The 15,472-nt window shown below is 38.0% G+C and overlaps 1 protein-coding gene across 1 annotated transcript; it reads right to left on the bottom strand.

Moving 5' to 3' along the window:
- Positions 1-322: 322 nt before the first annotated feature.
- LOC126191435 (GPI mannosyltransferase 3) lies at positions 323-3,109 on the bottom strand. Its single transcript, XM_049932315.1, has one exon. The coding sequence runs from the start codon at positions 2,983-2,985 to the stop codon at positions 1,495-1,497; it is 1,491 nt and encodes a 496-aa protein (XP_049788272.1). The 5' UTR covers positions 2,986-3,109; the 3' UTR covers positions 323-1,494.
- Positions 3,110-15,472: the final 12,363 nt, after the last annotated feature.

Below are 15,472 nucleotides of genomic sequence, written 5' to 3'. Positions count from 1 at the left end.
TGAGTGACATCATGGTCGCCCCATTGTATAAGCTTTAAATATGGGTGTCAGCCATCATGGGTCAAAGCGAAAGGCTGGTACGACGGTCTTCGGGTTTGCCTATTAGCGGTGTATACAGTGCCACTACTTCGATACAACTCATTTTAACAGGGCTGTGTGTGTGTTATACTCTGATGACAGTGCAGTGAAAATTGTATGTGGAAGATCTAATAATTGTAACAGTTTTTTATTGTTCCACTCTGAAGTATGCGAAGTCTGTAAAACTGTTATATATTTTTTAATAGAAATCTATGGTATTCTATAAGGAAATTTAACTTAACATCTTGAGAGACAAAGAGAGGGCAATGTTTTGAAACTTAATATTAAATCAACCAGTTGCATAACTTCCCTCATTATCTGGATAAACCACAAAGTTACAGGAGCACATTCCCATATTGCATCTGTTGTTGTCAGCTGCCACATACCTCTAGCTTATAACAAGTATTATGTACGAACATCAGTTATCTGTACATCTTGGATGGTGCAGTACAGAAGTTCACTGCCACACGGTTTACACACAAAAATTTTGTTTCTTGTCCCTAACTGGAGAAACAGTGCCAGTTCTTTCATAGTAAAATTGTAGTAGCCTACTTAAAATGTTCTTTCGAGCACATAATCCTAAGAAGTGTTCATATAAAAAAATTCCACAACTGAAGCTACAAGAGTACACACACCCAGAAAGTTACTTCAATAAACAAATTGAAAATAGACTTATAAAACTTGAAAGTGGGGGTACTTTAAACCAATTTTTAGTATGTGTACCAACTAATGAAAGTAACCTACCAGTAAATGCGTGTGTTTTGTACTTACATTACTATCTAGATGATAATTGTGAACAGCAGATCACATATGAAAAAAGTTTACAAAACAGAGATTAGTTGGTCTTTTTAATGCTTTGTGTTATCAAAAACAAGGAACATAAGTTTCAAACAAGAATTTTATAATTCACTTCTCTGTTGCATGTAACGCTCAAGATGGAGCGCTACATAAAATTCAAATATCTTACAGCCTCACCTGATAAACCCAGTCATTCAGAAAATGGTTTCTTTCCCGGCACTAATTTATACATGTTTACTTTATACACCAAGAATGCTGACTGTTGCTATTTAAGTACACTTTTATCAACGAAAAACTTAATAAATGCCTATCAAATTAGAGATGAGATCTTAGCTCAATAGCTTCCTGCAGTTACATGTAGTGTGCCTCCTTTGTTAAATTAACTTCTCCGTTATACTAACATTTATTACTTTACATAAAAACAAATACATGGGAGGATGCCATATATTGCAGCAATATAATAAGAACAAATAAAAAAAAGAGTGCACTGAAACTACCAGTGTCAGTAAGAAGAAATCACCAACATTCATGGTTTTTGTATGTTTGTCCAAAGCTGCACATAAAATTCGCTCAAATAAAAAAAGACTCATCACATAAGACCTACATCCTAATATTATTTCACTCATTTCTTTTGAAAATCATTATGTGTGTACCTACATTACCTTCTACAAAGTGAGAATGAAATAACTGTTGAAACAGTTTATAGTGTCGTAACGACAGAAATCCCTCAATTTTCTTATACAGTTTGTTAAAAATAACAATATGAGAGGGACCTCTACCTGTTTCTGGAAAATTATCATGAAGCCACGTCAAGGGACTGCGGAAAAAGACATCAGCCACATCTTGACTAGCCAATGGATCACATTCCAAAAAGAATACATCCACAGGAGAATGGAGATGACTGTACAGAGGTGTGGAATGGCATGGCATGAGAAACCATATAGAAGTGTTACTAGGATTTTTTGCTGATTCTTCTGCCAAAATCTTCATGACATCGAGAGTTCCCCTTTGGTGAACAATGCCACAGTACAGAAACGGAATAACTGAGCCTAGTATCAGAAATACTTTCATAAATACTGGACGATAACCAAAACTGTTTCGTTTTCCCCACACTGTTAACCAAAAAGTTGCAATAAATAACATCATTGGAAGCAAGGGTAGGATAAATCTAAATTCTTTATGTGGAATCATACTGTATACCAGAACTGTCCACAAAATTGCAAAAAATAGTACTAAACAAACATTTCTTGCTTTATCTTGTTTATAAGTAATAACTTCCTTGCAACCAAGAACAAATGGAAAGATGTGCACACCCAAAACTGTAGGAATACCTACAGTAAAATACCAAAGCAACCCATGTGTTCCATAGAAGGAGGCTATGTTTTTTACTAAGTTGTAATACAGAAAGCTAATGGGTGAACAAGTCACTGACCCATGGCAAAGTGAATCTACAACAGTTGAAAAACCAATGAAAATAGCTGCTCTTATGATGTACACACGGCTCAAAACTTTCCAGTCATTAGCCTGCAAGAAGTGATAAATTGCGAATGGTAACCATATCACGAATGCTGTTGGACGCATAAGGCAGGCAAATCCTACGATCCACAAGTATTTCGTTGTTTCCACTCCTCCTCTCCGCATTGTCGTCCATGGATACAAGCATAAAGCCATTGATGTCAGCGCCGTTTCTAAGGTGTTAGTTAATGTTCGAGTCGCAGTGTACGCATGAAACCAAGCGATACTTATATTAAGCAGCGCCCACTCATTCGTAACACCAATACATGTTCTGCACCAACGCAGAAACATTAAATCGGCACAAACGCATAACAATGCTTGAAATATCCGTGGTAAAAGAATTAAGTTCTCCACAGTGTCTATTTTAATTATGTTCATGATTTTATACATCAATGCTATCAAACTTGGATATACGTAACTTCTAATACCAACTTTCCATTCCCATGTTGTATACCCATAACCGTATGCTAATCTGTGAGCTATCTCTAATGATTGCCAGTACTCGTCTGGAACGTAAAATGTCGAAACAAGGAACACAGACACCAAGCGCAGTACCAGAAGTAAGCAAACGGGTATTCTATGATTCAGTCTCATGATTACACTTTTATTTGGCACCTATAAGAAATCACACGTCCACTCTACAATTCCCACCTCACATGCTTTCAAACATTCAAACCCACAACAAGACTCCGCCCACCGGACAACAACAGGCTAGCGAAATGAGTGATGCTCAACTACCGGACCTACAGATAGATGGCTCTAGCGCGTGCCGGGAAGAGATCATATCATTGAGTGTCCGCCATATCTGAATTTGGCAAAAAACAAAGTGTCAAAACAAGGATGAAAATGTTTTCGTTCTGCGCCCTCATAAGTATTTTATATTGGATGTTCTAGATATCTACACATCAACATAATGAAGTGTTTCTAATCTAGCGAGAAAAAACATTGACAGTTCTGCTATGAAATTCCTAAATTCGAGTGTGTTTTGAAAGTTTGACAAGCTGGCCTATAAATTGTTTACTATTTTATGAGTGCTTTACTTATTTGCCCGTTTTAAAACACTATTTAAGATTCAATGGAGGTCAACAAATTACCTTACTTGCCGAAGCTTTTAACTACTGGTATAATTCGGAAAATCAAGTGTGGACAACAGTGAAGACGTCTCTTGAAAAAAAGTTGACATCGTTTGCTTAGGGGTATCTTTACTGACAACAGAAATTACAACTGAACTATTAAAGTATTACTTACGTATAAACGGAAAAAATCGTTATTTTTTCTTTATCTGAAGTGATGCATTACCGATCTGCATATATGCTGACATTGTAATTGCAGCATGCACCTACGAATTTGGCTCGCTCTTTGATCAGTAATTTAAATGCCATAATTTTATTAACGCTTGTGCATGACACGGTGTATTTAAACTGATTGATATGGTAGAAGCACCAGTTTTTAACAGTGCTTCCGTCTTTGATAAGAGACAAGAAATACATTTAAATGAGACAAACACAGAGCCCAACGTTAAGGATCCTCTTAAATGCATGACTTCTATCATTTGGAAGTTAAGTCTAGTAATAATATTATATTGGACTGATCCATGATGATGTAGGAAGTGAAGGAACTTATTGAAAATAACCTCGATCACAGCTGTTAATTTTAAGGTTGGGGTGTCTTAAAACTGTAATTTTCCAGTCTGACACCCAAACAATTTTAAAATTGAGTTCAAAACATGTCAGTGAGCAAAATTAATTACACTTTGAATTACAACCATAGAATTCTACTACTGTGAATCTTGGTTCCAGTCTTTGACATGGTGTCAATCACTGGAATGACTGGTTGTCAGTATACGGCCCAAGCAAAAAACAAACCTGAAAGTGAAAGCTGCAGAAGCTGGCCAGACAGGCACCCCAATGGCTGCTACAATCTGTGTGAGACAAGGGTGACATTATATTGCAAATTTAGTGTAAAAAGTTCCATATTGTCTGAATTTGTCCTATACTGACAGGACATTCTAGTCCAGTCGATTTTCTTATCTGCAAAAGTACACTAGCCAATACCAGTGGCACAAAGTTAGTGCCACATTACAAACTATCTGGTAACAACAGAAGTATTGGTGGACAATGTACAGTAAATAATATGTAATAACCTGAGAAATTCAAAATTGGTTTGAAGAAATAGAACAGTATTTGGAAAGAGAGTAACATTTTGAAAATAACAAATGATGCAAGTAGAGTTTTCAGTTTTTATGAAAGCTCGCTTAAATTTTTTTCCCCTCTCACTCTTCGATTATCAAGGGGAAAATGTGATAACATAAAAGTGCAAGAAAGTTGTGTACAATGTTGGAAATGATGAAAAAGAAAATCTCACTATGCTTCCTCCTCCATGTGAAGAGTATTCCTGTAATAATAGCTAATAGCATACCAAGAACATGAGGGTGTCACAGTGGAGATTTGTTTTCTGGTACAGACATCTGATACAACTATTCCACAGCAAAACGTACTTTCAATTGGTGTGGTACCAGTGCACTCCAATAGGATAACAGAATATTATGTCCTCCAGGAATCACATTGGGTACACCACATACAGCATAAACTGTACAGCAACTACAATGCTTTGTGAGCAAGTAATAACAGTTAGTATCTTTAATTTTAACATAACTCTTGACTCCCATAATTATCTGCTTATACGTGTGCTTGTACTACAGGTTATTGGTAAAGCAAATACTAATTGAATAGGTCTTCATACTTTTAATACTTAGCAGAAATTCTGAAAAAATTAAATTGTTTTATTACTGTATCACCTCTATGGTGAATTAAGAGGTACTAACTGGTTTCTTTGCACATTTAATAGAAGCCTTCTTTTTTACCTGCTATTGATAAAGAGCCATTCCAAGTTCTGTACAGAACAATCTCTCGCATTTTTCATGAGGTTTGTTATTCTGTACACTAATATTTCTTCTTCTAAATGGTAAATAATGCATCAGACAGTGCTGGTATTAAAGGTAATTCATGAAATAAATTATATTTAAACCAGAAAATTAAAGGTTCCACATGGCACATGAAAAGTACCTTGCTACACATATGTATGTACAGATTCCAAAATGTCTTTGAATTTGAGTTACAAACCTTTTTAAATAGAAATATGAAGATCACAATACTTTGGGTCTGCAATAACTCAAACGTAAAATACTTTAGTTCCCTGTGGGAAACTTTGTTCTTTACGTGACTCGTGCAACTGCTTTCACTCTTAATGGAAAGCTAAATGGTTTATGTTAAAGTTAACTAGCAAAAAGTGTGACCATTGTTACATAATTTCTGTGAAGTAAGATTCCTTAATGTTATTTCCTTCCTTTGTCATCATAACTTGATAATTTCAGTTCCGTATGGGACATATGAACTAACAAAATGAAATGCTTTTAGTACTATGACCAAACAAAATCTTTTTAACATGTAGTACACAGTTCAAATCAGCAAAAAGTGTAACCGTATAATTAAGGTAAATGTTGATGAAAATTAGGCATGTAACATGAATACTGAAATTTCCTAGATTTCCACGTGTACCTGTAATCACTGTATTCTGTACTTCGTAGTGTTAGAAAGATAATTCTATATGATTATTTGCATTCTCTTCCCCCCCCCCCCCCCCCTCCCCTCAACACAGGAAAATATAATAGAAAGACATCCTAGCAAAATGAAGACAAAATTCAGAAAATTAGGTTTTGCCTGACTCAGGCTCCCTTATTCTAGAATGGTTATAAAGTAATAAGAATGCTTATGATCAACTGGAACATTGTATTCATTATAGGAAGTATTAAAACAAGAATTAACAGAGTAACAATTTTATTGCTCTTATGTTGCAGAGTATCCACAAACATTACTGTTTGAAACATAGGGCCACTGCATACTCCATTAGATCACAACCATCCTGTGATTAAACTGTTTTCTTAAAGTGAAAAATTCAAGTTAACACAGTTATTGAGGGAAATATTTTCTCACACTGAAAGCCATCTGTCAAATAAGTCTCAGAACATTGTTTTTTTTTTCATTAATTTCACACAACTCACCCGTTTTTAATGCAAGTGCATATTTTGTAACACCAAACATCTTAAAATAAGCTTATATAATAAACAATTATAATTTTGTTACAATATCTACACAGGACGTAAAGACTTAATTTTACTTCAATGTGATTCATCTTTTGAAGTTCATCATTACACAACAACAAATCTATGGACAAAATAGTTTTAAAAAATCTGTCAAAATGTCACACCCATCTGCATGTAATGTCCCATTACATAATTTTTCCAATTTGAGCACTATACATGATTAAACAATATGCGTTTATTTAACTTCTGCCTTATACTTGATTTGTTGTTAAAAATTTTCTCAGCAGGCTTTTTTTCCACATGTTTTTAAGCGTATGCAGGAGTATAGGGATGCAATCTTACAAACAAGTTGAGTCTGATGTAAGTCCTCAATCCTAATTTCATAATGGTAATCATGACCAAGAGCAGAAAGTGGGTAATCTACAAATTTATTTTTAACACTGCAAAATCTTGGCCTGTATATATTTCTGTCGCATATTCCCAGCAATCACAAACATCTGAAACAGTTTCTGAGTATTCTACAACAGAGTACACGCAGTCACTTGTTTTAACCAGTTTTCCAGGGTTAACAAAATTTACAAATGCATTTTTATTGGCCATATTGGGAAAAGCATAGAGAGAATCACATTTTAATGCAGATTTAACTACTGGTGGCTTCAGTATGTGAAGACAGTCTTTGCATGTGATCTAACTTGAAAGGTGCAATGACACATACCCTCCAATATAATAGAGTATGCTTTACTTGTGAAATGAGAACTTAATCTTATCATCAAGAAGTGCACACCACTCCTCTACTTCATTTTCTGCAGCACTTTCATCACTTTCTATTACATGCTTTCTTGCATGAAAATCATAAACAGGTGGCAAACAACACACATTAAAATTTGAGCAATTCCCCTTCATTGCAGTGACACTGTTACCCAAGAGCAACTTTCTCATGGCACATTTGAGCTGGTATGCATTTGGATTGTTGTTCCAACCACATCTGGACCGAATGCAGAGGGAAAAAAGCTCTATGTGGTCTTGTGACAGTTTATTTGTTAGCAAATACTTCAAAGGAGATTCAACACGAAGCATACTTGTCAGAACTATGTGCCTTACTGATTGCATATTGAAAATTATCCCAAAAGCAAAAGTATTTCTTGCATGGAGCAGCAATGGAACACCAATGGTTTTTAAGCTTTTGATATAATTTTCAGTGTGTCTGAAAATACCAACGTGTTGTGTGATGTCCTTAGGTTACTTAGGTTTAAGTAGTTCTAGGGGACTGATGACCATAGATGTTAAGTCTCATAGTGCTCAGAGCCATTTGAATCATTTTTTTTAAAATACCAAGCCAATAAGATTTGTTGTCAAGTCTCAGGGGGCTCTTATACCCTTTACCTAATGGATTTCTGGAGTTCAGAATATCAAAAATCCTGTCAATATTATACAAAAATTCTACTGTTGCTTCACTTCCTTTAATATTTGGATCACCAACCCTCCTCAAAAACTCTATACTATCTGCCACACTAGAATTCAAAGTCTGTGGAGCTAATGAAACATTCATTTTTCTATTTACATAACTTATATGTTGTCCTCATAGTTTGTTGGCAAATGTCATACCTTCTTGTTGTACCTTGTTCAGTTGCTCAATGAAATGCCATCTAATAATGCCAGTTGGAGACTCAATAGCAGATACTTCTGCTAGAGCATTTCTGGCAAACTTAATCATATGACATGTCCAAAATACAATAAACATTGTAGCTTTTAAAATCACCCTTGGAAAAATTTAAAGTACAGCCAAGTGTACGGAAAGTGCTTACATTTACCTTGCAGCCATCACATGTAACACACCAAACCCTAATGCCAGAACTATGCAGCCTCTCTAAAGCAGATTTTTATCAGTGTGGCCAGATTATTTGCCTGTACACCGTTGATAAAGAAATATGCAATCGGGCATATAAATTTGCCTTTAATTAGAGACAAGCATGAAAACCAGAGCCTCAGATGCCTCTATTACTTCTTTTGACTGAGGCACTTCCCACCAAACTCTAAAAAACCTGTGTATTGCTTAGTTCCTTGGTCCCAAACTACTTGCTTCCTAATTGTCACACTGTCTACAATTAGACATGAATTGCTGAACTGGTCCCTTATAATTGGGTTCGAATCAACGTACTTAAAAACATCTTTTAAGAAGCCAGTTTCACAGTTGGCACTTGCCACCCATTTAGAAATCAATGATTCATGGGTCAGAGGCATTAATTTTTGAAGGTATTCATATGCTGCTGGTGAATAAAAGTACACAGTCGTCGCAAACATTTTCACATTTGTTCAAAAAATGGTTCAAATGGCTCTGAGCACTATGGGACTTAACATCTGTGGTCATCAGTCCCCTAGAACTTAGAACTACTTAAACCTAACTACCCTAAGGACATCACACACATCCATGCCCGATGCAGGATTCGAACCTGCGACCGTAGCAGTCGCGCGGTTCCGGACTGTGCGCCTAGAACCGCTAGACCACCGCGGCCGGCTTCACATTTGTTGTGTATCAATTACCCTTTGACGAGAGAGAGTTGTCCACTAAATTGCTCACTAATTCCACTTTTGTTCCTTTCTGATGACTGAGGAAGTTATGTAACTTCTTAGGAAGATGCCCCTTCTCCTTCAATGAACTTATGGTGTCATCCATGGAAAACACTTTCTTCTCTCTTCTTCGAAGTTTTTCACGGACACACTTCAGTTTACGTTTTAGTTCGTGCACATTGTCTGAGAAAAAATTGCAAGTTTCGGTCGCCTTGTCTTCCATTTCTACTTTCGACTGTATACCACAATCAATTACTTGAGAACCAACTGCACTCTGAAATAAAGAAATAATTTCGTTACATATGATTGAAATAACTCAAGGCTTGATGAAAAAATATTATAAGAAAACTTTGGGGTGTGTGAAAACATCCTTATACTAACGTTTTCGACACAATTCGCAGCTTCTGCATTGGATAAATGGGACATGCTTTCCACGGAAGAATTCTCACTGACAACATTCTCCACGCAATCAGTAGCTTCTGCAGAGGGCAAATCAAACACGGATTCCAGGACAGAACGCTAAAAACAAAAATACGGAAATGTATTACAACATTGCTTAGACCTATGTAGCCCATTTGTGTCCGTACGAAATAAATTCACAAAAGCACACACATAGCAAGGGAATTAATTAGCTACCTCAAATGGACAAGCATCGTTGTCACTCAAAATCCTAACATGTCGTCGTGGCTGTTTATTTGGTGGCATCAAATGTGTCGGAAAGTCAAAAACTGATGGCACTGCTTCAGGTCTGAGACGTTTCTTCCACGCTCCAGGGCTCACTACGTAATCATCTTGTCGGAAAAGGCTTCCGCAAAGAAAACTGCAATACGTAGGTTTAAAATCTTTCCGCTTCACGGAAGTAATCCACTTCTTTAGCAGCCCTGGGTGCTTTAGAGGAAACCTGTTAAAAAACATCGAATTAACAAACGCACCAAGTCTGTATTGTTGTATTGTATCGGTAGTCCTATTACCTGTGAAATGGTAAGTCACTTTCCTTACTCCATCGCTTCGTACAATTGAAAGCGGAACAAGAAATCACCATTTCGATCATCCTTAATTCCTTATACACCGTACAGACCGAGAGAAACTTCTTGGTAAATTCAAATATGGCGGGCAATACAGACGATAGTAATCAGCTGGTAGAGCCATCTATCGGTAGGTCCGGTAGTTGAGCATCCCTCATTTCGCTAGCTTTAAGGCCCGTCCACACGCAACGATCTGTCTGCGCACATCACGTCTGCGCACACAGATCGTTGCGTCTGGACAGAAGATTTGCACCAACCTGAGGTGTGTGCAAAACTGGAAGTTAGAGTTGGAGGTTTGAGCGAAACCTCTCAAATCTGTGGGTTCAAACCACATCTGCGCAGACAAGTTGGAGGGTGTGCACAGGAGATCGCCACAAATCTGGCGCGAAACAGCTTTTTGATCAGTCTAGTGTTTGTATTTGTGCGCACAGGGCATTAAAATGGTTGATACTCGTCAGTGTTCTCTGAGTTTGTAAGTGAATTCATTGAAATGTATAGAAACCACCCATGTTTGTGGAAGATTAAAAGTAAAGAATATAGTGACCGAGACAAAAAGACAGCAGCATACAATGCTCTAATTGAAAAATTGCGGGCAGTTGACGCCTTGGCAAACAGAGAAACGGTAATAAAAAATAAAAAATTCGTTGCGAACTGGCGAAATTATTTGCAGATGGATGTCTAAACTTATAATTATCTCTTAAAGCTTGTAACCCCTCATATTATGAGAAAAAATACTTGTATGACAAGAGCAATTCCTCCTCATGAACGGCTGGCGGTAACATTAAGATTCCTAGCAACAGGAATTTTCAACTGCAATATCGAAACAAGCGTTGAGTAAAATAATTCCCAACACATGTGAAACTATTTACGCTGTCCTGAAGGATGAGTTCATGAAGGCAAGTCAAGTAAATTAGGTCTGTCAGCGAACTATTTACCGAAAAGAGTTATCCAAAGTTCAGAAATCTAGAAGATCTGGTGTAAGAGTAGATCAAGTATACCAGCCAATGTTACGGTATTTTGATCTGCTTGGCTTTCTTAGTGATCAAGAAACGCCAAGACCAAGCAGGAGCACAATTGAAGATGAAATTGGAGTGTCAATGTGCCAGGAAATGGAACAAGAGGTAATGTAAAACAAAACAGGTTCGCCCTGCAACTCTCGCAGTAAATGTTCGTGAGAAAGCTGCTTTCGCTTTAGCAGCCACTGTCTACACCATTTTGACCGCTTTCTCTGTTTCCTGCGATTGGTCTGAATGTTTTTTGCAACACAAGTTGCGAACACAGACCACAACAGAACTTCCTCCATTTCTGTATTTCAAAATAACTGAATTAAATTTTTGGCATTTACGGGGAGCGTAGTCGCTTGCCACTGATATTTCTTTTCTACACCGACAGATGGCGGGCGAGTAGTAGACTGGGGTTTGTGTCGTGTGAACACACTTCATTTGCAGCGATCTTTTGCATGTGCAGACATCTGCGCCGATGTCTGCGCAGACAGATCGTTGCGTGTGGACCGGGCTTCACACTACCAAAGATCCTACACACTTTGATTCTTCACACGACCTATCGATGTATTCGTTCGATAGCATAGTTTTCCCTAGGCCAGACCCAGCGTATAAATACAAATAGTATTCGCAAAACAAACTAATTATAAATCGACATAAATGCATATATATATATACAAGTAGTAAAACAATTACAATATACAAAGACATAGAAATGTTATATCTTCAGGTAACAAAATAAGGAATAAAATTTGCAGTCCAATAGGATGGAAATAGGAGGATATGCATTTCCGGCGTTACGCGTGCCCCACATTGTCTGAGGATGTTCGTGTAACCTAAACAGACTCAGAAAATGTCCCAAAAAAGAAACAGCGGAAATGCATATGCTCAAAACATCAACAAAATTTAGCATTCGTCTAATTAACCATAAACCAATTTTTAGACGATAATAATTGAGTGGAGACACTCCTAATCTTATTCCACTCTGTCATCTTGCACAAAATAAAACAGGTAGACAACATATTAAAATTCATAGAAAACATAGAAAATGGTTTAAATATTCTAAAAATCAAAATTCCTAGCAGTATCAAGAAATGGAATACTATTTACAAAATTAATCAGAGTACATGGTCATAAAAAACAGGTATATCAAAATACGCAAATTAATAATTAATTACATAGAATACACATTTTATATAACCTTTTCATAATTAATACTCTCGCCATGAAAGTCCACTTAACGCTAAACAAGAAAATAATACACAGTAGATCGACAAAAACATAAATATTGACAACAGAATTCTTTCACATCAGCTGTCCGGGAAGAAAAACAATTCCGCCTTCCGTACTCGCAAGTGCAAAGGATGCCGACAGCGGCACATGAGCCGACAGCGGCTCCGCCTCGCCAGTATTGTTGCGCCCGCCTGTGCGGCACGCTTGATCTCACTCGCCTGTGTAACGGCATTTTCAGAACGTCCGTTTCATTGAATTCTTTCGGAAAAACTCACTCCCGAGTAATCTCAAGGAGTCCATTAACACTATCACAGTTGATAACTCAACACTGTCCATCATCACACATGTACAAGCCTGAAACTTAAAACATCGTCTAAGTACATCGGCAATGACTAGTAAAACACATATTCATGAAATCTTACAGCTTGTTACAAAATCATATTTCCATTCCTTAATCTACTGTGACTCAGCTGAAAACTTAAACTAGCAGCTTGGATTTTTCAGTAGGTTAATAATCAGTTTCTCTTAAATCATTTAGTAAAAATTAATTACTTATTAATTACAGCTTCTTTAATGTCCTCTTGGTCAGGCAAAAGCATGGCAATCTAGCAAATCGTTTAAATCTTACACTCTATATTTACATACTGTACAAATTACCCATTCTGTGGTACTAATCAATCCTAGGTTGGTACAATTTCAAGTCTACAATATTCCGTATACCTAATAGTTTTCCAGAGCTTGGATACTCTAAGCCATAAGCATTTGTGTGAGGTATACCAATGACTTTATATGGTCCATTATAAACAAATTTAGAGATTTCATTGTCTATCTCGCTCGATTTCTCATGAGCTTTTACAGGAATTAAGTCTCCGATTGCAAACTTAGCAAAACGCGCTTTAGCGTCATTACGACGTATGCGACCATCGGTTTTTAGCTTCAATATTTCTGGCAAACGATCTTTTTTTCACAGCAATACTCGGTTTGTCTGGAAACACACTCTTATTCCTCATTATTACTTCATACAGGCCTCGTCTTCGTTCGTGTGTTACGTTTGACACACCGTCTACAATAGCTTCCAATTCACTTTTTACACTGTTGTCAATGCCGAGATTCCTCACGTTACAGTACTTCAAATTCATACCTACATCAATGGCATCCGGCCAGTTAACAATGTGTATAGGCTGGTATTGCCTATGCACACCATCTCCTGCCTCGTCAAAACTAACTACTATTGTTTTATCTTGTGACGTACATGTCAAAGTTTTGCTTTCACAATTAATCACTGCACGGTACTTTAATAGCCAATCTAACCCGATAATTACTTCTGTAGTTAAGTCTGGCACGACGACAAACTCTTGTTCAAATCGTGCCCCACAAATCTCGAAGTTGACAAAAACCTGTTTTGTGACCGGTTTACTGGCCTTCCCAGTAGCACCGATAATTTTCACTCCTGTTACTGGCATAACTACGATGCCAGGTCTGTCTTTCAGCAACTCAAATATTTTCCCAGATACAGCACTCAATTCTGCACCAGTGTCAATCAACATGTTTAGTTGTAGGTCGTGCATATTAACAGACACTACTATCTGTCTACACTTGTCCTCGACTGTTTCTTTATTTTCCCACAGTAAATCCTCGTCTATATCCAGATCATTCCAGAAAAAACCATCCGGCTTTGATCCTAAATCCGGCTTATCTGGCGGCTTTATCAGCCTCTGTTCACATACAGTTTTAATTTCAACACGTTTGTCCTGAGGCTTAGTCTGTAGCTTCGTCTCCAATACCGAAACCTTTTCCAGTAACTCGTCAACTAGTGAGTGTTGCTTTGCTATCAATTCACTAATTGTCACCTTCGTTGATTCCTCTTTGGTCAGATTGATCTCATCTGCCAATCTACCTGGAGAAATGTGCCCAGTAGTATCTGCAATTACTTCCTCTAGATCTGCGCAACCCACACTGCTATCGTCCGACCGTATAACGTCAGCTCTAACCTCAGACACGCTGTAATCTACGTGCTTTTCTACCAATCGTGTCCGGCTGCCTCTAAAATTCTCGTAATCTTTCTCCTTAATACTTTCGCAATGTTTAAACTGGAGTTTTGCGTCGGATGGGTCGGCCACTTCTCCCACTATAACTTTCGATAAAGTCTGCCGGTCAGGGCCAGAACTTTCCGTTACTACTTCAACATCCAACTCTTGCGGGACGAAACACGACGAATCTGGCTCGTGCTCCCCATTAACATCAATTATTTCTGGTAAAGTCTGCCGGTCAGGGCCAGAACTTTCCGTTACTACTTCAACATCCAACTCTTGCGGGACGAAACACGGCGAATCTGGCTCGTGCTCCCCATTAACATCAATTATTTCTGGTAAAGTCTGCCGGTTAGGGCCAGAACTTTCTATCACTTCACAAACACCACCTTCCTGCGGGACGAGACGCGGCAAATCCTGCCCGCGCTCCCCATAAACACTTCTCCCGTACAGGCCCCTATAATCTCTTAGTTCGTCGTATAAGCGACCTAACTGCCTTAACCAGACCTCATCCCTCTCTGCATCCCCTCGCTCGATGACGGACGTGTTATCCGACATCTGATCTTCTCTCAACAATTGCGAATCATTCTTAAACTCAATCTCCAGTTCCGCTGTGGGTATTACAGCTGCCACTTTATAATCGATTTCCGGAACACTACTTAAATTGTTCTCACTGACAGTGAATGTACTTCCTACTGCCGTGTATACAGCTGATCTACTACTTGTGGGCGCACTGCTTTCTCTTAACACTGGCACACTCTCCCGCCGTTGAATATTCCATACGGAATTTTCATAACGACGACACCTGGGTTTTCTCCTGTTATTGGGCCTCCAAAATTTCTCCACGCCCGGTCGGCCCCTCACTGGCTAATGGTTTCCCTGTCTCGTCCCAGCAGATACGCTCCCCGGATGCTGCTGAGGGGGCTGATCACACCCTCTGGCGTTATTACTATTCCGCGAAGCCCGTATCACTCTAGTATGAAACTGATTTCCGTCATTCCTGTTATTATTTGCATTGTACCGATTGTCATCACGGTCCGAACCACTGTTATTATTGCGGCCAAGGTTGCGGTATGCATTATTCCCATGGTTATCGTTGTTGTTGTTGTTGTTGTTGTTGTT

The sequence above is a fragment of the Schistocerca cancellata genome, chromosome 1 (assembly GCF_023864275.1).
Source record: "Schistocerca cancellata isolate TAMUIC-IGC-003103 chromosome 1, iqSchCanc2.1, whole genome shotgun sequence".
NCBI lineage: Eukaryota > Metazoa > Arthropoda > Insecta > Orthoptera > Acrididae > Schistocerca > Schistocerca cancellata.
This window is presented reverse-complemented; position numbering and strand designations above follow the sequence as displayed.

What these genes read in the sequence shown, in the direction of transcription:
- LOC126191435 (XM_049932315.1), bottom strand. Translation starts at nt 2,985, where the DNA reads ATGAGACTGAATCATAGAATACCCGTTTGCTTACTTCTGGTACTGCGC.